The sequence below is a fragment of the Pyxicephalus adspersus genome, chromosome 7, assembly GCF_032062135.1.
Source record: "Pyxicephalus adspersus chromosome 7, UCB_Pads_2.0, whole genome shotgun sequence".
NCBI lineage: Eukaryota > Metazoa > Chordata > Amphibia > Anura > Pyxicephalidae > Pyxicephalus > Pyxicephalus adspersus.
In genome coordinates, this window is record NC_092864.1 from 62,408,558 (window position 1) to 62,435,825 (window position 27,268).

Below are 27,268 nucleotides of genomic sequence, written 5' to 3' on the forward strand. Positions count from 1 at the left end.
TCCAAACTCTATGCTCAAACATTTCCGCAGTTATCTTGTCTAATCTAAGAGATTTCATTCCAATCACCAAAATTTTTCCTGCACCAAGCAAGCATACACCTCCCATGTCAAAGAAATTATGCATGGGTACAGGGATGACCAGATTTAAATGAGACTTTGTGATCTTTCTGAACCGGGTTTTTGATAAGTTTTCTAAAAAAAAAAAAAAAGCGATTTTGTAATAGTCAATGATTTACATACCTCTACTATCCTGTCTCCAGAGAGCAACCGTCCATCTTTTATTGCTGCTCCTTTGGGAAGGATGTTTTTTACAAAAATAGGGCCAGGTCCATGTACTGTGGAGTCCCTAGTGACCACTGTGAATCCAAGCCCATCTGCACCTGGATTGGAAGTTGTCAGTTAAAATATGTGACAGATGCTTCAGAAAATAGAATAGTAAAACATATATTTTTTATCTATCCCCACAATATTAATTGTATACAAATGACAGACATACAAGGTATAAATTGATTTATGACTGGTTGCTAAAAGTTACCATACTTTGTACACTGTGTTTATTTCTACAGCTTTGCTCTCCAATGTTCACCATTGGTCACATTGATCTTGAATGTTGATCCATGTGGTATTTGCAAGTGCTGTTTGACCACCGAACCAGATATTTACTACTTAGCCCTTGAGATCTAATCTGGTGTCACCTCTTCCTACTCATCCTAATAGCATTAAGCAAACAAGACACACAAGGTTGCAGAAAGGGTGAAATAGTTGGCTCGGCATAAAAGCTAAACTAAACCTATTTTTATACTTTTTATATTTTTTGCTTTATTATGCCAAGAAAATGGAGAAAACTGTAGCCTTACTCTACTAGGAGGCTGGTTCTATGTATACTACATAAAACCCATTTCACTAAAATCAACAAACTAAAACTCTAAGAATGTACTAGCAAAAATATACAGCAAATCAGAATGCTTTATGGCAACCTTTAAGCCACAGTCTACATTGAAAATGCAAAAAAACGGCCATGTTTTTCCAGACGAAGGGACTGCACAAACCTGTAAATAACATAAATAACAGAAGAAAAATTACCTTTTTTCAGATCAATCCTTAATTTCTTGGCAGTTTTTTTAATCCCAAATCCCAGAGGTGAGGGGTATGAACTACCATGAACTGTTGAGTCTGGGCCTACCGATGATTGTACTGGAGAATCCAAACCGTTAACGTGGTCACTTATCTTCCCACTTAGCTTTGTATGGGAAGGTGGAGGGGGTGGTTTTATATTAGGAACTTCGTCATCATCTTCGTCTTCCAAAAGTGACAAGGAAGATATGGCAGCTTTCTCATACAGCTCACGGTTAAAGGATGGAACAACTTCTACTAACACACTAGGATGTTTCATTGCTTGTCTGAAGATATCTTGTGCCCTAAGATACAGGAACATATCTTAATAAGGGCTTAATAAACATAGTGCCCTGTATTGAAATTTCATCTACACTTTTCAACTTCAATTTTAGGTATAAGTGCTATGACAAAGCATATTTTCAATATGCAGTCTACACAACAATCAAACCACAATGTTATGTACAAATTAGCTATGTGTCACAGAAGGTCAAACTAGGCATACACTTTACAACTCAATGTTAATTTTGATCCTTGGGATCAACTTCATATACATGATCTACTGTACTGTTTGGCAACATATCTGAATTAGGTGTTGCTAATCAAATGAACTCGAGTAAGGGTATGATTAGATCTGCTTCTGAAAAACCTGGTTTGTAAATGCTCCTGTAAGTCTACTCTGCACAGCTAGGCTTCCAGGATCCTTTTCAGGCAAAAAAAAAGCTTGTGTGCTAAAGCAGCGGTCGCCAACCGTTGGTCTGGGAACCACTGGTGGTCAGGAGTAGGACCTCACTGGGGTGGTGCACCGGCCAGAGCTGCGGACCATGTCTCCTGTACGGATCGCAGCCTCAGGGTGGTGGGCGGATTGTGTCCCTGGACATCTGACTTCCATATAGGGAAGTTTCTTCCCCTTTGAGTGACACACGGCTCCCTGCAGATGCGCCGTCCGGATCCTGTAAGTTTAGTGGTCCGTAGGTCCAAAAAGGTTGGCGACTACTGTGCTAAAGCAAAATCCACCTTTATAGGTGTTTGCAATTCTATTGAGATATTTGGACAGCCAAACAACCCTAAAAGCTACAGAAAAGCTTCTGAACAAATGCTTGTAAAAGCCTAAAGCCTGCACAAAAAAATTGACCCATTTATTTTCATTTAAACTAATTTTTAAAAGGCTTTTGTAAGCATTTGCAAGCTGTTAGAAACTGAGGTCTAACTGATTATCAGAAAGTGTAACAACCTCCATAAAAGCAGATGTTTTGGGAGTTTGATCTGGAGCATTCAGGTGTATGTTAACACTAGTACAGGGAGGAAAGACATCTGCAAACAACCTTAAGAAATCGATCTGGGAAGGGTTATAAATCCTTTTCCAAATAATGTGAGATTCTTCACTGTACGGTGAGAAATATTAGTGAAAAATGTTGCCAATATTCTCAGAAATGAATGTCTTTGGAAATTCACAAGGTCAGACTGTGCAATGCTTGGAAAATTTGAAAGTTAAATGTTAAAGCTTATGACAGTACAGTTAGAAAAACAATGAACAAGTATGGTTTGTGTGGAAGGTTTCTCTTTAAAAATGAACCATGTTCTTCGGACAGATGAGACCAAAGTGGAGATGTTTGGACAAAATGCACAGCGCCATATTTAGTGGTGCAGGGGTGATGGTTTTTGGCTTGTTTTACATTCATAGGATCTAGGAGTCAAGCAAAAGGCAATCTGTGCAAAAGCTAAATTTTGCCTTAAAATCAGGTCATGCAACAGAACATTGATCCCAAGAATACAAAAATGTGCTTCCTACTATATGAGGTATTTGACAGCCAAAAGAAGGAATTATTCTTCCAACATGTATAGTGATTTAGTACATGTGATTTTTTTTCTTTCTTGATTTGGCAATGACTGCAATGAAGGTTACAAATATGTTCCCACAACTAAGAGTATGGTCCATTTAAGATATTCCATGGCTGTGGTCACAGCTGGCGTCCAGAACCCACAGAAGTGGGACATGCCTAGAAACCGGTTTCAATTCCTCCTTAAGATACATGGAACAATATTTAGGCTCCAAACAATGCAAGCAAAAAAGCAGATTGTACATTTCACTTAACATATTTACTGGGAAAATATTTGCTGGAGTTAGTCTATAAGCAGTTAAAGTGGTATCTGAATATCAATCTTCAGTATATTAACGACACATAGAAGTGTGCCAGTGAACACTTTCCATGGTGTGTGTAATACCTACTGTGTAAAAGACCTATCAGCAAGTTCCACACTGTTAATTTTCACAATGCATTCATTTTCTTGGAAGAGGCCATCTCGTTTAGTTCTGCTGCTATCTTCAATTCCACGAATGTACAGTCCCAAAGCACTAAGCAGCAAAGAGAGAGCAGGTTATGTATCTGTTATGGCTGGTATACATATTTTAGGAAAAAAAACACATTGATTCAGAAGCTAATACTCTAAAGCAAAAAAGTTCTTTATATATACTTAAGTAGAAGTATAATGTAGTATATATTTATAACCAATAAAAATAGCTTTGGACAGTAGTTATCCCTCCCTGTAAAGTATAATGTATTGCTATGAGTTATATACATAAATATGTGCCTTTTTTGAGTTTGAGCCATATTATAAGCTCTAACTTCTTTATTTAATAATGTAAAATTGTCCACACTGACCTGCCAGGCAGACATTTCAGTTCCTGAAGTTAAAAATCAAAGGTTTCAACCTCTAAGCTAAAGTTAAGTGAAGTGGTGACATGTCCCGCAGAGAGGAAGGTAGAAAAAAAGCAGGCTACCATTGGTTGTCAAAGCATGTCATAATGGGTCTCTATCTTAGATCTCTCTATCAGAATTCAATACACTTGCAATAACAGTTTTTTGCTGTTGCTATACACATAAAATTACATACTCTCTTCAATAAATAGCAGAAGAATCAATGTACCCCACCCCCACCTACCATATAAATATATATACCAGAAATTTAGATACTAGAAAGAATAAGGCTACATTTACACGTTAGTTGATTCTTGTCCGATAATTGCCTCTGGGCTAGTATCAAATGAGAATCTGGCGTGTGTACAGCGCCTGTGCGACATCGTTCATGAATCCGTACCGGTGCATCCACGAATGACAAAAGATGGCAATACAGGTTAAGTAGAGAGAGCGCAACGAGTGCTACTCCGTCATTCTCCCACTTCCCTTTTGCCATAGAGCAGAACAGTATGTATGTATGTACAGCGCTCGTTCATGGAACGTTCAGTCTTTTGTTGTTGGAAAGGATCATAAAAGATCCTTTTCAACAACAATTATTGAACGTGTGTACGTAGCTTTAATCATATAACTAACTAACATATCTCCAAGCTGCTGCAATAGCTTATTTTATGTGGAATTCACTTTCAGATTTCAGAATGTTTTTCTTATTTAAGTGCAAGAAGCCCACAGTTAGATTCCAAGTAAAAGAGTGTATCGTCTGTGCAGGTGACTTTTACTATTATATTTTCTTGTCACTTTACATTCTTTCACCAAAGAACATGCTGACTACCTGTCATTTGCACAGACAATGGGCTAGCCCATAACATTTATTCGAGCAGTATAAGTATATGTATGGATCAGTGGGTCGGAGAGACAATATTAAGTCGTTTACACATGATGTCCTCTTTGACGTGAAAAGCTTCGAATTATGCCCTATGGTATAAAAATGTTTATCCACGAGTCTGTGAAAGGTTAATTACTGTTGGAAAAACCATAGGTTAAACTATTCTGAGGCAAGTAAAAAATGTTTTGACTACACCTTGTCTACCAAGGCACTTAATTCAAGGAATGGAAAAGGAAAATAGGCCATTAGAAGGCAGCAATGCATTACATGGTATGCTGTGTAAGTACTAGATTAGTCTACTTGAAAATAATTTTGTGTTTCATGAATCATGCGGATAATATCACCATTAAAAAAATTCCATCTACTAATGGAGAGTCAGATGAAGCATTAAGAATTACACACAAAAAAAAAGGTGGCTTGTACGTGTAGAAAATCATACTCAAGAGAAATAACAGCCATGAATAAGAGAATACTGATAAATAAAAGTAAATATAAAACAAGAAGAATTAACTTGGTGATGTTGAGTTGGGTAGGGGTTGTACCAGTAATGTTTGTGTGTTGCGTGAAATGTTTGTGTGTTGCACTGAAATAAAGATACCAATTTATATAAATAGCAAAATGCATGCTAACATTCTTCAAAATGCAGAATATAGGACTCATTCACATTGCACTACAATACACTGCATATATACCCAGATAGGTACTATAAAAAGTATGTGCTGATCATGCATTCTGTTCTATGAAGATTGCAGAGAGACAACTGCATTTGGGCCCATAAGATTTGTGTACCCACAGTAGTGAGTAAGAAACCTCTGCATATGATTTTTGTCATTGTAAAAACCTCAGTTGACCCTTGCTGTAAGTCCCACCAAACACAGAAATGTGTAAAGATTTCAAATGTTTGCAGGTGCTGGGTATTAACGTTTTAAAGTAAAGACAACAATGACAGTTGTATCCCATGGGGATTGCCCCATGGGATCAGGAAAGAATCCCCCCCCCCCCCATTGGACAAATGGAACCATGCTATATAAGGGTTTTTTGGCCTTCCTCTGGATCAACTATGTCTATAGGGTTTTTATCTGGGATATGTTTATTTCCCTAGTGGTTGAACATGATGGAATTTATTGATGGCCTTTTTCAACCTTACTAACTATGCAACTATGTCTCATCAATGCACAGCAAACCTTGACAATTGCAAAGGGAGTGTGAAAACCTTTTTTGTACCAAAATGTTGGTGCTTATAAAAAAAAAAAAACAGTCTTTTAAAAATGTTCTAAAGCTTTAGAAGTTTTTATTAAATAAAGATCTCATACAAAATGTCAGGTGTACTTCAAGCCCGGTTAGAGAGGCAATAAATCAAATAAACAAACAAAACCATGGCGCAATCATGTTGTTTTTTCACTCATTATTATGTAACTCACCGTCCACTAAGAGAGGAATAGAAAGGTACAACATGTATCCCTAACGGTCCGCTATCCCCTGAAATCTCTACCTTCCTTGTCAACTCACTGTGAAGAAAAAAAAAAATGAAAAGCATAGGTTTTGTTGAGGCAAGAGCAGTTTTAAGCCGCTATTACAAAATCTGAGTGGCATTTAGTGCATTTTTTGAGGCTAATGGTATTACTTGACAGTTCATTGCAGCAAAACTAATAGATCTCATTGAGCAAAGGGAGTGAAATGAAAATTTCAATATAATGGAGTAGCTGGCATGCTTGACCAACTTTTGATCACCATTCACAGAAGAATTTGATGGAGGGTTTCATTATTTACCTCTTCATTGCTGGAAAGGGCAACAACCTTTTGCAGTAAAAAGAGGTAATGTCAATTTGCTTGTGTGCTGAGGAACTGCTAATAATGGCTCTTAATTCAGAAGCCTTAATTCAGCCTCTCACCTGCCTGGGCAGCAGCACTTACAAGCATCAGTCCTTCATAAAAACCTCTGCTGTGAAGTACTGTGAAATGTTAGTATTATAAACCATGATAGGATAATAGGAAGAGTGATGCATCAAGAGATACTTTAGTACAAGAAGGACAGATGCTAACTAATGAATTTTAAGCAGCAATAATAAGCATTTTAAGCTATACATAATTTAAATATTACATATTTGTACTTGTACACAAACACTCGCTTTGTTTTCAGAACATCGACACTCATTTTGCTTCATATAAAGAAAGCTTTCATAATGCATAAATATAATTCTACATTTCACCAAAAAAAGTATTTTGGTATTGATTGAACTGTGTGTGTTTAGCACACATTGCACGCAGATGAAAACCATCCATGGAATGTAATGTGTTAATATGCACATGGTAAAATATTATTATTATTAAACAGTATTTAAATAACGCCAACATATTACACAGCACTGTACATTAAATAGGGAATGCAAAGGTCAGACATTGACACAGGAGGAGGAGAGGATCTTGCCCAGAAGAGCTTACAATCTATTTGTGCCTAAATCTGGCCTAAAATATTTTGACCATTAAATAAATATTAAAGTATTTGGTAAATAGAATACATTTACTGTAAAGAACAATTGCCTGTGGGAAAAAGATGCTTTGCGTGCCAGTGTACAAGATTAGTAAGTCTGGGGGACAGTTTACCATACATGTAGTTTTGAAAAATAGATGTGTTTAGGTTTGGATTCCTACCTTCACCCATCCTAATAAAGTAGGTAGACTTATTCATTTGACTGTATTTAGGTGAATATAAGGATGTTTATGACCCTTTAAATACTATGCTAGCATAGGTTCTTTTTTTTTTTTTTACACTTGTTATAAAACACTAATAATTTTCAGAGGTCATTGGTGTCACATTACCTGTGTCTGTAGGATGAATTACATTATTTGTAGCTTTGTGACATATAGAATTTTATTCCAAGATAAGCTACTTGATTTGAGAGGACTGAAAGATTATTAAAAGTTATATTTTCTCAAATCCTTCAGGCCTTTCCTGTGACGACCTTCAAACACACAATGACAGTCTGCTGCCCTTTGCAACAATAAGTTGTAAATATCAGCTACCTGAAGGAATAGCACAAATGACAATGATACTCCTTGTGCAAATGTGTCATGAACCAGGGCGCAAAGACCCAGACTCCCAACATATAATTTAGCAAACAAAGGCAGGGTGAATGAAGTCTATGTGGAAAGTTTATTTTAAGCGAGAGGCTCTTTAATTTAAATGCTGATAAATTTATATTAAATATACAATTCCTTCTATTTTTTAAAGAAACAAAGCATAATAATTCTATAAAATGTATTCTGTCGTTCGAAAATAACCCCAAAAAATTAACCTCTGCCTTTACAATAAACATGAAACCACTTGATATTGCCCTGTGGCTAAAAACCTGCAATAACTTTATTGGTCATTTTAAGCAATTTATATCAGAATATAAAAAGTTTGAATGTACAAAATCTTACTAGTAAGACTGTTGTCATGACAGACATTATACTGAACATAGGATGCAATGTTCCTAAACTTGTGTTTGTGATGAAAAATGGCTTAATAAGTAGAATAAATCTTTAATAAAAAGTACTGAACATTAAACAAAGTAAGTCTTACTAAACACAGGCATTGTAAACTGGTTTTAACTGTTCAGGGCATTGTTCTGTGGGGGATTGTGGCTTAATAATAGTTTGGAAAACTGGAGTAGAAAAAAATGGCACAGCAAATAATGTTCCAGACTCATATTTTAGTATTGGCTGCTTCAATATCTCCATGACACTATGGGAGTTATAAGTGGCAGCACTTAGGGCCCAGGTTGGAATCTCAGTCAGGACACAACCTACTTTTTTTTAATGTTTTCCTGTTAGTGTAAATTTACCTAAAGGCACTCTGGTTACCTCCCACATCCCAAAAAACATATTGATTAGTTTTTCTTTTTTAGGTTATCTTTTCCAATAAATGGCTCTAGACTATGTTAGGGACATGTGATGACAGTGACACTGGATAGTGAGCTCTTTTGAAGGACAGTTAGTGACACAACTATGTAAAGTGCTGCATAATATTCTAGCATTATATAAATACATAATAAAATGGGTCAAATAGATCAACAGAGAAAAATTATTTTTGATTGGTTTTCTTTTTTTAAATTATAATCTAAAATTTTCCAACATGTAGTCATCAAGAAAAGACCAACAAGGAGGTATATCAATCTTTTAGTATTACCTGAACATAAATCTGGGTTTCTGTGATTGTGTATGGTCATCTTGTAAACTTAGCTCCTTCTGGCCATCTGGAGATATGGAGGACGGACCCTAAAATGTGAAAAAGTCTGTTGAAATGACAAACTATCAAAGATATTTGGCACATATGACAAAAATAATACATGTTGTAGTTTGAATTATTTTACCTTGTTCTCCAACATGTGCAGGAGTAAAAAATTAGAACTTTCTTTTAGAAACCATTAGAATACTTTTATCACAAAAATGACTGAAAACCATTAAAGCTTTTCTTGTACAGCTATTAAGCCTAATCTTAAAATAGTTAAGAATGTAATGCACATATAAACTGATTAGCCAAAATAATAAAACCACAGAGTATGAGTGAGGAATGTTAATAATTTAGGTATATGGCACCAGGCAAGGATGAGATTCATTAGGCAACAAGAAAACAGTCTATTCCAGAGGATGATGTGTTTAAAACACTTATTTTGTTTTTTTTTTCCCCGTTTACTGAAATATTTTCTGCTGTCATAACAATCCATTAATATCCCCACATTTATTATTTAACCTACATTTTAGTTTTTCTCTCCAGTCCAAAACAGTATCTTCTTTAAATTCCATTAGGCTACACAACTAATTTATCAATAAAAAAAGTTGTAAAAAGTTGTTCAATTAAACCTAGCACATTTTTCCTAAATGGTTTATGAAACACAGACTTCAGGGGTTAACCTGTGAGATCCACAAAACCAAGGAATTGGTTTCTTAAAAAATAATTTTCTCTTAATTTACAAATGCTTTAAATCCTTGACCAATTCCATTTCAGGTTTGCTGGCTCACCCCGGTTCACCCATAATAGTCTTTAAAAGCTTTAATAAATCAGGACCAGGAGCTCATTAATTGCATTCACAGTGAAGATGAGAACTTTGGGTAATAAATAGTTCATGCTTTTTAAAACCTTAAATGGTTTAAATTGTAAAGTTGGTTGTTAAAACAAGAAACAATGTTTCAGGGGGTACATCAAACCAACATGGTGTTTTTATTACAGTAATGGTTAGTACAAAAACACTATAGAAACCACAATCATGAGGCACAAAAATGTGTGCATGGGGGGGCGGATTAGTTAACAATAAGAGAACACTAATTAAACAATTAAATATATAGGGCTGATTTATTAAAGCTCTCAAAGCCTGGAGAGAATACAATTTAATCAGTGAAGCTGGGTGATCCAACAAACCTGGATTTCTTCAAAGTCATTAACTAATTGATAGTAAATGTTTTGAAACCCAAACCAGATCCATTTCACGTTTTCTGGATTACCCAGCTTCACTGATGAAAATGTATCTTCTCCAATAAATCAGCCATAGTCTGAAAGAAAATTTCCGAGAATGGTGTTTTGTAGAAAGCTCAAAGTTATTTACCTGGAGAATTGGGTTGTGGTACATAAACAGAAGAAAAGGGGTAGAAGGTTGGAAGTAGAGGAAAATTACTATAGTACAGAAAGGGAAAGAAGAGAAGGGGTAACTGGGAAGAAAGTAGAGTTGTATTCTTTTCTTATTTTGCAGAGAATAAAATTAGTAAAAGTTAAAATCACTGTCAGGTGTTTCTGCTATGCAGGCACAATTTTCGAGATTTCCCCTCTATTTTTGTTCATGACATTTACCAGTCAGAAGTAAGAGAAAAAAATAGAATGAGACAAAAATAAAAAAAACTGATAGAGGTTCTTGCAGTTTTACTTAAAAGGGTTATCTGCCCTTCTATAAAAAATAAGAATTGTGATAATAGGTTAGATTTAAATGATCCGTGCATTATTGTTGGTCACCAGTAGATGGCACTGTGACTTATGTAAAGGGATACAAACTCTGTCTCAGACGGCAAGTTTTAACTTTGCATGAGAACACTTCGCCATCTAGTGGACCGAGAATACATTTTTATTATTAGCATTTTCAGGTCAAGAAAATCTGACTTTATATTCAAGTACATATGGCAATTCTTCCCCAATCTACTCGAAATTCTAAAATATATAACTATATAAAGTGTTGTGCTTATATATACCCTAATGAATGGGTTAAAGAACTGGTTAATAGAAACACATCTCACTGCCAAAGAATATAATTGGCAATACTCAAATACACATTCTTGGGCCACATGGGAAGCCTTTGGAAACATTTCAAAGTTGTAGCACATTTTCAACAACTGACTTAAAAAAAAAAAAATCAGGTGATTAATAGTGCTATTTATTACTCTTTGTTTTCTCCTGTCAAATGAGAAGTGTTTTTGTGTCACAAGGACCTCTGAAGGCAATAAACTAAAAGGACTGGAAATGAGTATGGCAGTATCTGCCAATAAGCAATTCATTAACTGTTTTTATCCATTTTGCCTTATTGGGAAGCCTTGTCCCAAACACTGACGACTACTGACAGCAGGTGATGCATTAGCTTTAATGTACTTTACTCAGGCCTCCATGGCACTAATGTAAACACTACTGAATCCATAAAAGAGATCGTGCCTGAAGAGGTCACTTCTGGGATGTCTGTAACTGGAAAACCTAAATCTCTAGATGGCACAGTGACAAAAGACTAGAGAACTTTGTACTGAAAATATTTCCTAGCATAGACAAGCTGCATGTCGGGATACTGCAAAAAATGCCATTAAGCTGGTGCCTTTTTTTACACACTGATTAATTGTGGTGCCATTCAGTTCCCACAATTCCTCTCTCTGTGACAAAGATAAGTGAATAGAACAAGCTTTTGCATTATTCGAAAAATATTGTGTTTATCAGACCTTTAATGTTTACTGTCAGCAATCATTTACACTTAAAAAGAAAAAATAGATGTAATTTCAATGCCACCATAAGAGACATGAATTGGAAACATTTGGTAAACTTTTAATGAGTTTGTCTTTTATTTAATTCCTTAAACCCCTAGGTGCCTCCTGCCATGGTAAACTTCCATTCCAACAATATTTACCATGTGGCCCTGCCAACACTGTATGACCATTGCAGAAAAAATATTCTCAATAGCTCATCTTCTTGATGTGAACAAGCAATGTGGCCCATATACACAGCTTGGTGAACATGAAGGAATGGAATGCAAACAAGAAGGTAAATATGTTTTTTTACAGAAGTGTTTGTCCATTCTGCAAGAGAACTTACATAGCTGCAATTTTTACCTCTGAAGTTCTGTTTTATGGTTCCATTGTTACATGCACAGGCAAAACATATTCATACCAAGAACACAGAATGAAACAATTTTATACAATGAAACCATTCCTGTTTTTTATTTTTTTTCAATTTGCACACCCTGCAGGTTGTAACTTAACTTTAAAAAAAATCAATTAATAATTGCAATAATTCTGAAAGCATCCTGTTTCAATGAGCACATCTTTATCAACACTGAGCAAAGTGGCCACTCCATGCTCTCTCTTTTTAAAGCAAAATTTCTCACCAAAATTTTTACTTTACATAAATGGGCAGGCAACCTTTTAATGTAAAGTAAAAATGTTATTTTCTTTGCGGGGCTTTGGGGAGGAGTGCTCAGCCTCCTGGGATATCTACATCAAGCATCCCAGGAGGCCCCTGGCTGCTCCTTCACAATTGTGTGTATATATATATATATATATATATATATATATATATCACTAAAATGCTATAAGCTATACACTATAAGCATAGGCAATATTTATTTCCAGGTGAAAAGCATAATAGGGTCTCTTCTTGATGTTAATGGTTCACTATTGATCATAAGTGTAATCACCTGAAGTAGTTTTATTCTATTCATTGCTGCGCTGAAGAGCTGATTTTTTATAATTGTACATCTGCAAGGGCTGTTAAACTGAGCTCACACATTGTCCTCTCAATAACTGGAGTAAGATATTGACACAGAATAATGCAAAAGCACTACAGCTGTTATCTACCAAATAATGAACATAACTCGCTAAATTGAATGGCTAAGAGGAAAGTCATGGAAATGCATCTGTGGTCTTCAAAAAAACAAGGCATTTTTACCATCTGCCCATTTAAGTAATTTTCAGAATAACATGCTGTAAAATATTTTTTATGGTGATCTAGAGTAAAATAAGGTAGGTGGAAAACAGCTTAATGGATCTAACATATAACACGTACGCTATGTCTTGAAATTCATGCCTGGGCATCTTTTGTAATAATTTAGCTTGAGGTATTATATTATTTCAGTATTACTAGATAATTTCAACATAGAGGAAAAAAATACATCATTAGTTTCTTTTCTGAGTAATAGGTAACAAGGGTTACTTTTCTGCACATGGCGTTTTTAGTAAAATTCTCGGTTAGGACTGCAGTGATCAAGCCATCGTATGTTCCAGGCTCTTTGTGTTTAACACTAATAGCCATTTTTCTAAGATACAAGCGGTTTGACTTAGCAGAGAGCAACACACTATGAAAAGCAGAGCTTCTGTCAGGTAAAGTTAGGCAACCATAAAGTAAGAAACAAATAATGTGCTGATTGCAATATCATGACAGTCCTAAAATACTTCACTGGTTTCTAAAATGACATATATTGTGTATGTCATATAGTTTTACTGATCTTTCAGAATTGAAAAATCCACAGTTTTTGAATTCTTGTTCCCTTGTTTGCCCTACCAGAGTATGTATAGCTTACACACAAAATTTCAGCACAACATCTTCATTTACTTTTTAGTCTTCAACTCCAGGATCTCTAAAGAATTATCTTTATTTCTGGAGCCATTAGAGAATCATCAAATTTTACATTGAGCTAAGGAAAAAAAACAGCAGAAGAAAAAACTGTTCATATTAACCACACACAGATCGCTGGGCCAAAGATATATGGATTCTGGTTTTCTTCTATTCATTCACTTAAATCTGAGTGATTTGAACCGAACTCATTTATAAATCTGTAAGGAATTGGTAAACTCCTTTGATTGTGGTTGTAGTGACTTTTAGTATACAAAGTCAGAAGTGTAAGTTTTAAATTTAGTTGCACTCCAGTCAAGCACTAGAGAATCACAGGGCTCACAGGCTGACTCTTCTTCAGACTAGCAGCATGATCAAAGACCCAAGCTGAATACGTTACAGTCTCATTCACACTGAAGATTAGACAACTACAATATTTTGTTCACAAAAACCTTATTGTCCTAGCCAAACATATTCCAAGGACAGACAGACATCTTTGATACATTTCACTCAATAGAAGGGCTTGTAGGTTTAGTAGTGTTACCAACAAGAGAGTAGTGATATGGCCTTTTCGTTAGCATTTACACACCAAGTAATGCTAATAAATGAAACCTTGACAATTTTCTGGGGGGACCCCTTTACAGACTTTTGAACTCCTTGAAGCCTGATCACCTGATCACTGGTGAACAGTCCCACACATTTTGCTAAAGACGCTACCCCGTTGCAGTTCTGATTTACTGGTGAGGTCTAGCAGAGTTGGAATTAATGGAGAGAGGTGCAGTGGTTGACCTTCTTAACCAGAGCCCTGTCAGTTTCTCAGAGATTACTACACTAAGGACTGCTGCACCCAGTGCACCATCTAGGTAGGCTGCATGCTTCCTACTATACTGGGCTGGGTAGCTCCATACTCCTACAAATAAGGACTACATATCTGGGTATTTTACTTCTGCTCTATACTTAGGCCCTCTGACTATGTCCTATCAGAGACCTACGGCCCATGGTGACTCATTGCAGGCCTTGTCCACACACTATATAGCTGGAGGATTGGAGCCTCTTAGATGACAGATCTTGATGAGGCCTGGCTAGAGGCAATGTAGGCAGCTAAAAAGGTGGACAAAATAAATGATACATTTTCAGTCCTTGCCTCACAGATTCAAAGACCAAAATGAGACTGAAATTCTTTGTTTCGGTGGGCATGTCGAAGATTTATGTTCAGCCTGCACACCTACAGAGGTGGCACTTTCTCCTACCCAACTAATGAAAAAAACATGATAAAACTAATAAAACAAAAAAAAAAAAAGCATCAAAAATTTGTACTTGAAATAAAAAGCTAAATAACTTTATATAAAAAGGTAGATAAACCTTTTATGGGTGGTAAAATATTGGTAAATATTTTTTTTTAAAGGGCAAAAGACCCTCCCCTTCTGGAGGTAAAGAATGAATGGGAGCGCAGAGCCTCCTGGCATACATGACAGGTATCCCAGGAAGTTCTGCGCTCCCATAAAAAAAAACATTTAGGGAGAGCTCCTCCTGCACATGCCCGATCTTGGAAAAAAGATGGCGGAGCCCAGCAACAAATGAATGATTCCAAGAGGGCACAGGACAAGGTAACTGGTGCTTTTTATTATTATGACAGTTCAGCTTTAAATAAAAATGTTATAAAATACAGGGATAATGGGTTACATTGTGAATACTTAAGTTCTTTTAATTTATTTATTTATTTTTTAACTAGCCATGTAACCTGCTTGTTAATGCCATCCCAATGCCACTTTTGGATAGATGTGCATTGTAGAAAATCACAATGCATAGTAAATAATTACCTCGAGTTGTGGTGCATTATATTGGAGATGTACACAGAAATTCTGTTGGTTGGTCGCCAAGACTATAGGATTAGATTTTTCCCCTCTTTTAAAAAAACATTAGTAAAATACCATATGGTGGATACATCTATTCACATGACTCTATTCCACTAATTAGTGCTTTGAATGTTTTAAGTGATGAAGACATTTTGTGTAGGATAATACTCGGGTCAAAGCATTTTCCCGTATTTTTAGGTAACAACAATACTGCTGATTAGATTTAGATCGGTTTATTATCAAGTATATACAGTTATTATTACCAGTAGGTTTTCAAGACTATAAATACCAAAACAACATAAATTAGTTTATATTTAAAACAACATTACATGGTTACTTATATTATAAACATTGAAATACCCCATTTATACCTGAGCAAAGTGGCAAAGAAACTTAATCAGCCAACTGTATCTATTAAGGTATATACAATCTATGATATGGTAATATATAAAATGCCTATTATAGAGAAAAAAGGAATATACTTGCATTATTTGCAGACGCTCAAGAAAATGTTTTGCTTACTAACCATATCACCTATCACCATTGTGAAGTTATGTTCTTTTATCAAACACAACACATTTCTTTTTACATTGTGAACTAGAACTAATTAAACATTAGCAAAAGTAAGAATGGGAAAAATATATAACCCCCATTCCAGCAAAGGGCAACAGCAATTAGATTTAGAAACAAAGCGCCCTGTAACATTGTACTAAAATACCAGCAAATTATTGCTGCATATATGCAGTTCAAATTACTTTGTCATTTAACATTCTTTGACAAGCAGGCTTTTCTTTGTTTTTGTAGATGAAGAGATGCAGAGAACAAGCAAACTACTTAGTTGTCTACATTATTTAGGTTTATTTTTGACTAATCCCTAAACTGCAGTATAAATAATAAACATTAAAATTGTAAAAGTAATGTGTTTACAACAGGTCCTTTTGTGTTGTAGTTATAGGGAAATAAAATCATTAAACACACTGGATAAGATGCAAACTTAGGATGTTATATTACCAAATATATTTTTGTGTAAGATTTGTGAACCATGGCACCATCCTATATCTGTACTCCCAAAGAAAATGGGAAATAAACACTCACTTCATTACTATATTGGAACTGAGCTTAAAAATTGGAACTTTTCCAATTAAAGCTTAGCCTAAATGAACGGTTTTCCTGGCTGTTAAATGCCCATGTTTGAAGGGCCCAGCTAACATTAGAGTGTTGGTGGGTGGCATATTCTTAAGGAATAAGAGTAAGTCTAAATGAACTGCTCTGGGATCTAGCAATCCCGTTCATATTGCAGAATCCAGACACTCAGTCGCTTGCACTGCAGCCCGGGTTCCTAAAGAAGCAAAGTCTGCACACATGGCAGCTGGCGTCAGTAAGCAGTATGAGCACTGCTACCATTATTATTATTATTATTAATATTAATAATAAACAGGATTTATAAAGTGCCAACATATTACACAGCACTGTACATTAAATAGGACTGCTCCTTAAATTCTTTATTGAGATGCAACCAGGAGAGATATTTTCCAAAAGGCAGCGGTTCCCTGGCATGAGGAAGCGGGAAACACAGTGCAACTTTACATAAATTTTATCTAAAAAAAAACACAGGGGTAATACAAAGAGAAAACACATTGTGTAACAATGCTAAAGTATATGCAGCCTATTTGTGTTTAACCCACAATAAATATATATACACACATATACTTTAATAAATATATTTCAAACAAATTGCTCATCATGAAAGCTTTCTATTCAAGAGGTGTAATCATGCAACTATAAAAAGATCAGAAATTTTGAGCACACTATACCCTCCTCCTGTATGCTTATACCACATATAAAACAATAATACACAATGTTATACTGTACCGTAAGGGAGTTGACGAGTTAAAATGTAAGCCATGTATGCAGAGTATTGTCAGGTAGTGGTTTAAAATATATGAATCAGCTCTCTCAGTGGGGTTCAACTTCCTGAAACTTTAGAAAATCAAATGTTCTACGCAGGGAAAGTACTATTAATCAACGTGCCTAATGAAGCAAGTTATTTTGAATAATTCAAGACGACCAGAAGTATTAACATTTATTTAATTTTAGGCATTTTATTGCAGTAATCATTTTGTAAGGTTACTGAGAAACCAATGTCTTGATTTTCTTTGCTACAATGTAAAATAGGTCAGTGGGTTTAGGAATTTAAAATACCAATGTTCATTATTCCAACATTTCTTAATGAAAACAGGTCTTATAGAAGGAATAGGTATTTATTCAGTGAATTATCAGGGATGGTGAAATACATGCACAATCATTAAATTCAGAAAGCATGTGTGCTAAAGAAAAAAAATATATAATGGTTGCCACAAAAACCACATTGCAACCAAAGAGGAAGCCTTTTCCAAAAGTGGGCAATAAAAATGAAAACAGGATGAGTAGAGGTTACTTTCATTAATATGTTAATGCCAAAATGACTAATACAACCAGAGACATTGGTAACGTTCTATATTTTGTAAGCTTCGTCTTCCAACAAATGAAAAAAAAAATGTTTGAGCTAAACGTTAAACAGATTTCATTTGCAAAACATAACAATATGGTTACATTTGCAAAATTCATATATGCCTACAACCCGACACACAATGTTTTAAGGTAATGTGAGTTATTTGATAATTAATTAATCCCATTAATTACTTTTAATTTAGCTTCAAAGTCGCAGTCATGAGATTGATCTAGCTTCTATTATTGAGATGGAGAATAGGGGTGTCCACCAGTCATTTGTCACCAAGGTGTGCAGTCACCCATAATATCTCTTCATTACATCACCTGTGTTCATAGGAACTACAGGTAGTTACATACGAGATTTGTATGTAAGTCAACAGGTACATTATATTAATAAATGCAATTAGGACAGATATTTGTCTCAACATAATATTAGGTAGTGTAGTGTCAGTTACTGTATAAAATCCTCACTGTGAGTTAATCACAAAAAAAGCAAAAAAAACTAACCAAAAAAAAAACTTTATGGAGCCTGTCCATTTATTAACTTCTGGAGCAAGCTGTGCTTTGATATGCAAAAAGAAACAATTGCAGAGTTTGTTTAGGTCATTAAAAAATTACAAGATGCTACAGATCAGCAAAAGATTTCTTCTACAAGTCACGGAACCGCTCCCCTTCCCCCATAAAGCCTCCCTTCTCCACAAGAATGAGTAGGGAAGCCCCGTCCGTATTTAGGCGTCGTCTGCATGTCGGATGTCCTTAACTCAGGGACTACCTGTACATGGCGGCGTGATAATGATAGCCGGTACAGAACAGATCAGCAAAGGCAGCCCCAGTACGGATTTTCTTAAAGCCGTGCATACACAGTGATAATATATTGAGTACTGTGCATAAGATTTTATTGTTAACAATATCATTATATGTTTTAAATAAATTAGCTGCAATATTAAATAAAAAAGTACATTGTGAAGTTCCATTTAGCATGTTTAAAGTAAGTTGTTATCATTAATCATTCACACTTTACTATTAGAAGTTTATTTACATGAATACCGCTGTATTTACTCATTTACTCAAACACTGTAACAGAAAAATAATTGGACTCAGCTGTCTTTTGCCTTCTGCTCAAGTGGACATTGAAGTTGACAAATTAGCATGGTTTGCCACACATTATATGAATTTGGTAACCTTAAGATATTACTTGTCCTCTATTTGTCGCAAGCAGATATGATACTGTCAAGACGCAATTTTAGATAATAGCTCTGAAACTGAACTAAGTGATGAGAAGCTGTGCTGGGAAGCAAGCAGCGAAAAAGTCCACTTGACCAGATAAGCCTTGCTGCTATTTATATAAGAAATATCAAATAACCTTTCAGTGAGGCAGTGCTTAATCTGCATAACAGGGAGCACCTGAGGACCAGAAGGGTTGTCAAAGCAAAACTGCAGACTCAAAATGATTTCATGATTTTTTATTAGTTTGTGTAAGTTAATTAATAGATGCATATTACGATCACTTAAGGTAGATCTCTGTGCTCTAGGTGATGCAAAGGCAGCTAATTAATGTTGACATATCCAACCGTGTTTAATTTGTCGTTATAGGAAGACTTCAACGGTATGTTTTGAGATTCAGATGATGATTCCCAAAGGTTTTTAATGGACAATCAGCATATCAGCCAGTACATTTTAATGCAATGTCCATGCACAGACTGTGATATTTGATATGTACAGATGAATTTGAATGCTTTATTTATATATTGTTTGTATACATCGACAGCTCTAGAAAAAAATAGGAGACTACAGCAATTTTTTATTCAGGATCTCTGAGACACCCGTTCTATGGCAGTGTCAATTTTGAAACAAGCACACCTCATTTCTGCTGTACTGAATAGGTGACGGTCACGTGAATCAAATCATTTATTGAGGATTACTACACTGCTGTAATAAACACTCTGCTCTTGCAATGTGACCAATTGGATGGCAAAACACTGCTAGAAGTACATCAAAGATAATTGGGAATTTAAAAATAACTATTGACCATGCCAAAACAAGTGAAAAGAAAGGTTTGGAGTGAGGAAAAGAAAGGCAAAATCCTGGCTTTATTGGCACAATGATACAGGGAGTGGCAGGTTGCTTCTATCCTTAAAATTTCAAAGACAGTGCAGTACACAAGAACAAAGTCAAGTAAAAGGTACTGGAGACAACAAACCTACAACCTGGCATTGGGCAAAAACTAAGAGGGATAACTCATTCAAATGTCACTCAAGAACCGTAGGCTGACACCAAGTCACCTTCAAACAAAGTGGTAAACTGGGGTGAGGAGCACGGCAAAAACAATTTGAAACAGGCTCCTACAGGCAGGGCTGAAGTCATAAAGAGCCATAAAAAAGCCCTTCATCAGCAAACAGAAAATAAGAGTAAGGCTAAGGTTTGCGAAAGACCACAGGAATAAGATGGAGGATCACCAAATCCAGAGTCTGTCTTGGCCAGCCCAATTCCCAGATTTTGAACCCTATTGAAAACTTTTGGAATGACATTAAGAGGAAGATGGATGGTCACAAACCATCAAGCAAAGCAGAGATGACAGAAAGAGTGAAGTGTGAGGTTACTCAACAGCAATGTGAAAAACTGGTGGAGAGCATGCCAAAACGCATGAAAGGCTGATAATCGGGGTTATTCCACCAAATACTGATTTATAAATGTTCTTTAGTCAAAACATCATTGCTATTTTGTTGAAGAGGTAACAGGGGATTTATTTTCTTTGAATTACTCAAGTTCTAGAAACACTGTATCATTTCTTTTATTTTGTTGTATTGTCATTTCCTTTAAATACTCTAAAGAACATTTTTTTTTTTACTTTGAAATTAGGAGAAATATTGTCAGCAGTTCCTAAAAACTACGGCAAAGCTGTTCAGTTCAATATCTGCACCTATTTATATATACATATATACACATACATAAATATATATATATATATATATATATATATATACACACACACATTATTTTAGAATACAAGTTATTTGTATATTGCATAAAAATGTCAACAGGCAGCTTTTACAGAAAACATTTTGATCTGATGTATAAAAACTGAAACAAAGGGCCTGATTCCAAGGCTGGAAAAGATACACTTTCATCTGTGAGCGTGGGTGATCCAGCAAACTTGGAATGAATCAAAGAGTGAAATTGTTGGCCACAATGTTTAATCTGACTGTTTCATACAAAGATCTTTGTGTGACAGTTAAGTTCCAACCAGATGAATGAAACAAGTAGTGGGGAAAGGGGTAAAAACCTAGAACACTATTAGAAGAGTGGATAAAACCACTACCGATAACTACCAATGATTGGGGTGTTAAAGAGAACTCACACTAAGCACTAGTTCATTTGGGGAGACTACCAGTATTGTCACTGATTAAATTACTGACCAAAATGTGAGGTTTAGATACTATCTATGTAAAAACGCAGCACACTCTGCCTTTATCGAAGTCTGAAAAAAAGGAGAATGAAAATAAAAATAACCTGCCTATATTTGTAGTCCAACTTATTTTGGTGACAGGGTTTTGGACTGCTTCCACCATATATTTTAAAGCTGGTTAAAGATATATATATACCTGGCCAGGTAAGCAAGGGGTTAGGTAAGTAACCCTGCTCAATACATCTCCTCTAGACCTAAACTACTATTTAACCCCTTGCAGTAAGTAGCCTCATTAAAAAGGGAACATTTTTGCAGATCTTGAAATTCAGCTTTAATTCATTTGATAAAATTTAATGTTTTGAACCCACTAAAATTTAAATGCAAGAAGTTAAAAATGGCACTGCCTTAAACAAACAACATATGCACAAACAGTTGCTGATGTGTGGCTCGCTGTTACAGGAGATTGTTTATCTGTGGGTGAAATGAATAATGCAGTCTTGTACTTTGCATATGATAAATAGTGACATTTTGTGATGCAGAATCTGGCCTTTGCAGGTGAGCATAATTTAGATATTGAATGAAGTTTTCCTTATGGTGAAAACATCACATGGTTTTTGAATGATGGATTATATTTCTGTAATACATTTCACAGCAGAAAGTGCAAAATAACTTTTCCAGAAAATACAGAGAGAATGAAAGATTTGATTTGTGTCTTGGGTTTGTGCCAGATTTATTTATTCCTGTTGTGCTGACAAATCGGGGTAACAATACAGCCTAAACCAGAGTTTGAACATCCACCTTCTCTTACCAGATACATATGCTTTTTTAGGGGCTTTTTAACTAATGTGTATGTAAAACCAAACACATAAAGCAAATATGTTTTTGGCCATGTTGTGAATTAAAACATTATTTTCTAATTATATTTTTTATCTAATAATTCTGTCATCATGGTGTATACATAGACACTTATTTTCTTCTGGGTGACAACACTTTCTCAATGCAATAATGAGATTGTCACCCTTTCCCGCACATACTTAAATTGGACTACAAACAGCTAGAGAATACATAGTACAATGGCACATACTGCCATTGTCATCACAGAAAAAAAAACGACTTCTGCCACCACTGAAGGGTATACATCTCAATAGGATGTTAATGTAAATAATTTTTAGATGTTCACAGCACAGGGATACCCACACCAAAAATCTTCCCTCTATTGCAGTGCCACCATAACCTAGGGAACACTTTGTACACCTGACACTTCTTTTTCATTCCTTAGGCTGACCAATATACCACTACAGAACACTGTACAGGCAATCCCTAGGTTACATACGAGATAGGGACTGTATGTTTGTTCTTAAGTTGAATTTGTATGTAAGTCAGAACAGGTACATTATTTTAATAAATGTAATTAGGACAGATGTTTGTCTCAACATATTGTTAGGCAGCGTGGTGTCAGTTACTGTCGAAAATCCTCACTGTGAGGTAATCACAAACAAAGCAAAAAAGGGAGAAAAAAACTTTATGGAGCCTAGACATTCATTAACTTCTGGAACAAGCTGTGCTTTAATATGCAAAAAGAAACAACTGCAGAGATTGTCCTGGTCATTAAAGAGTTACAAGAGGTTAAGAAAAGCAGGAAAGGCCCGTTTGTATCTAGGAGTCATCCGTATGTCAGATGTCATTAACTTGAGGACTACTTGTACTGATGTAGGGGTAAATGTAAGTATATATATATATATATATATATATATATATATATATATATATATATATATATATATATATATATATATACACACACACATACACACACATACAGTATATTTGTACTGCTGTGGTTTCATCACTTATAGCGGATACACAGACCCTGGTGGACACTGCCATGCTGATACAGTCCAAACTCCACTAATTGCAGGAAGCTGATTAAAACTGCAATTCACATTTGATGGCTAATTTCCTTCATCCTGTTGCATGAGTCTAACAGTAATGTTTGTGAATTATATTTATACCTACTCAAACAAAATTGAACTGCCTATGTAAAATTACTGGATATCACAATACACTAAAGTCACATAAGTTTACAATCACTTTATTTTCACCACATCTATGGAACCATAACCGGCTGAATTTGTACAAGCTGATAGTTTAGTGTTAGCTACTGCCTGACAATTTTACATGTCTAGGGCAATGTTGTGAAGTACCCAAATGTATTAGATACATAAAATAAAAGATAACTCTGAACTTATTTTGCTGCCCAATGTTATATGGCTATAACACAACTGTTCATCATAAAAGAAGATTATGTTATCTCTGTGATATGCATGTAGGCACTGGGACTCTTTGCAGGATGAAACCTAGTCTCTGCCAAACAAAAGTACCGATGGCTTTTTGGCCAGTCTGTATATGAACATATATGAACAGCGTGTGCAGCAAGTTTTTGCACAACATAAGCAAAAATTTAGCTACTGTAGTCATGGTAAGGGGCAAAATTCTGGCCAGTGCCCTCCCTGCTGCTTAGGCTGGCTATTTAAGCCACAGGAACTACAGAGCATTTAGGTGGTACAGCATGGACTCCTTTGAGATACACCAGAAGGAGAACTGTGATTGACTGCAGGTCAAAGTAGCAGACCTCTGAACTGAATTATATGGTTGTGAACACTGGGTGCAGAGAAAGTGACCCGTACTGTCTGCTTCATATACACATCTGCCTCCAAAAAAAAACTACAGTTTTCACCTATTCTCATTTAGTTTAAAGGATCAGTGACTAAAATGATCACCATTTGCCTAGGTGGTGATCAGTCTGTGGCCATTCAGTTTGACTGAGTTGCTTTTTTTTTTTTTCTTGTTTCTTTTTTTGTTTTCTTTGTGAAACCGGTTCATCCTCACCTCCTTTGGGGATTACAAATACTCCATCCAGGAGTTTGAGCAACACAAGATATACTGGAACCCATCTGGAATTATACTGGAATTTATCAGTGTTACTAAATGCAGGTTTCTAGGTGGGTCAATGGAGAGAATTAAAAGAGATTTAGTCACTTCTACTGGGTTAAGTGCTACACAACCTAAAAGCAGCTTTGATGAAACCTTTAAATGATAATTTATGCCGCCATAAAAACATGGTCTTAACTTTTCCAAATTAAAGCTGAATGGACCTTAAAGAGCTTTAACCAAGTCGATTGAAGCTCAACAAAAGTTTTGCAAATGCTTTTTGTACAAACTGGAGTCCAAGGTCCTAGGAGTTTGAATGTATCTCCCAGCAATAAACCAGATTCAAAACTGTGAATGTGATTAGTGTTACAAAATGCACAGAGAGGTATTGCTTTAGAAAAAACACTCACAGTAAACCTGCAAAGTGCTCTCTGGAACGTGGCTGCAGTGCAATATAGACAACCTGGAATAAAGTACTGTACATACTGGAATATATACTAATGTACCTATTTTACATGAAAATACAGGAAAATGCTTTAACTCGAGTATAAACCAAGGGCACAAGATTCATCAGTCACTACTAACTTAAAAAACAGTAATCAATGAAAATGCCAAGAAAAATTAACATTAATAATTTCATCCACTTTTTTTGTGCTTGAACATTTAAATAAAATAATCTGGGCTCAGTTTGTATATCTTTTTCCCATTTTTTGCAAGTTAAACTTTTTGCTAATTTTGGTCTGTTTATGATGGGTCAGTTTCTGAATCACCTTTTGTGATTATTGTTTGCTACCAGTAGATGGCAATGTAACAAAAGTCATGTTTCATGTTATGTGCATACAGCGCCATCTACTGATTTGACCGGAGTATAAACTGAGATTTTCTTTCCCATAACATTTTGAGAGGGGGGGGATCATCTTGGTTTATACATGAGTGTATAGGTAATTCAAATAACTTCCTTATTCCACCTGCAGTGTTTGATTATCGATCATTGATTGCAGAGAGCTGCTCCTAATGGAGAATCAATTTTTCAGAACAAATCATCACATTACACTTGCATAGTAGGTTCGGTTGAAAAAAGACATAAGTCCATCATGTTCAACCACTAGGGAAATAAACATATCCCAGATATAAAACCCTATGAACATAGTTGGTCCAGAGGAAGGCAAAATAACCCTGGTACAATTTGCTTTAACAGGGGAAAAAAATTCCTTCCTGATTCCATGAGGCAATTGGATGTTCCCTGAATCAACAGTCACTGTTATTTTTACTTTATTACCCAGTTATATTCTGTGCTTTTAGAAAAGCATCCAGCTTTTTCTTAAAGCAATCTATAGTAGTTGCTGAAACTACTTCCTGAGGGAGCCGATTCCACATTTTTACAGAACTTACAGTGAAGAATCCCTTCCTTATCCGGAGCTTAAACTTCTTTTCCTCCAGACGCAGAGTGCCCTCTTGTTCTTTGTAATGATCTCAAAGTGCATAATGGGGAAGAGAGTTCTCTATATGGACCATTTATATATTTATACAGGGTGATCATATTCCCCCTTAAACATCTCTTCTCATGGGAGACTAGATTCAGTTCAGCTAATCTCTTCTCATAGCTGAGCGCCTCCATTCCTTTTATTAGTTTAGTTGCCTTCTCGGCACTCTCTCCAATTCCACAATGTCCTTTTTCTGAACTGGTGCCCAAAACTGGACTGCATATTCCAGATGTGATCTGACCAATGCTTTGTAAAGGGGCAGGATTATGTCTCCATCCCTGCAGTACTTTGCTTGCTTGGCATTGCATGCTGGTATTAAGTCTTTGATCTACCAGAACCCCCAGATCCTTTTCCATTTCCGACTCCCCCAAATTTATTCCCCCTAGACAGTATGAAGCATGCATGTTGTTAGCGCCCACGTGCATAATTTCACATTTATCTATATTAAATGTCATTTGCCACTTGGCTGCCCAATCAACCAGTACATCCAGGTCTGCTTGTAGATTATAGACATCCTGTATGGACCTAATTCCATTACATAGTTTGATGTCACCTGCAAACACAGAAATGGTACTTTTAATCCCAAACTCTATACCATTTATAAAGATGTTTAACAGTTAAGGTCCCAACACTGAACTCTGGGGTACACCACTAAAAACCTTAGACCATTCATATGAATCAATAATTACAACTCTCTGGATCCGATCTTTAAACCAGTTCTCTATTCATTTACAGATTGACTTTTCTAAACCCATTGACCCCAACTTGCCAATTAACTGTCTGTGGGGTACAGTGTCAAATGCTTTAGCAAAGTCCAAGTACACTATATCAACTGCTACTCCACTGTCTATCTGTTTACTTACATCCTCGTAAAAAGAGAGTAAATTTGTTTGACAACTTCTGTCTTTCTTGAAACCATGCCGACTATCACTTATAATATTATTTTCTAGCAGAAACACCTCTATCTGGTTCTTTATCAAACTCTCTAGAACCTTTCCAACTATGGAGGTTACTTTCCAACTATGACATTTGAAAATTGCATACTTTTTAAGCTAATTTATTAAAAAAGGATTTTTTTAAATTTTACTATATTTGTCAAATTTGTTTTTCATGTTCTACATAGTAAACCACTAGATATTGTTTCCTATGTAGAGAAAGTTTCACTAATGCCAATTAAATGTAAAATGGTGCCATGTAATCAAATAAAGAATTGCACTTCAGAGCCCTCTTCCTTGTTTATTACTCAAACAGTAGGAGATACATTCTGGAGGACCCTAAATGACAAATTGACACCATTCAGCAGAGAATTTATGCTTGACTGCCGCTGCCTCTCTCAGAAGGCCTAATGATGACTGGTATAGGATGACTTCACGTGACACATTCAATATTGTTGCCGTTAGGTAATGTATGTTATTTAAGTAATTTTATCTATATTTTATCTGCATAAATATGGAAATTATATTCCTATCAATGCATATAGATATTCAATTAAAGAAGGTTCATGCACAAATAATAGCTAGTCATTCAAACAGTTTAATTAAGAAAACAAGGTAAGACAAAATACACAGCAATA

The 27,268-nt window shown here is 35.6% G+C and overlaps 1 protein-coding gene across 5 annotated transcripts in view; it reads right to left on the bottom strand.

Moving 5' to 3' along the window:
- PARD3B (par-3 family cell polarity regulator beta) overlaps positions 1 to 27,268 on the bottom strand; it is a 520,784-nt gene that overhangs the window by 446,037 nt on the left and 47,479 nt on the right. For all 5 annotated transcript variants that reach the window (XM_072418720.1, XM_072418718.1, XM_072418717.1 and 2 more), the window contains exons 3-7: positions 8,867 to 8,955; positions 6,117 to 6,203; positions 3,344 to 3,469; positions 1,084 to 1,418; positions 241 to 380 (exon numbers count right to left, since the gene is read on the bottom strand). In XM_072418720.1, coding sequence (XP_072274821.1) covers positions 241 to 380; positions 1,084 to 1,418; positions 3,344 to 3,469; positions 6,117 to 6,203; positions 8,867 to 8,955 — 777 coding nt within the window. The remainder of the gene's footprint in view (positions 1 to 240; positions 381 to 1,083; positions 1,419 to 3,343; positions 3,470 to 6,116; positions 6,204 to 8,866; positions 8,956 to 27,268) is intronic.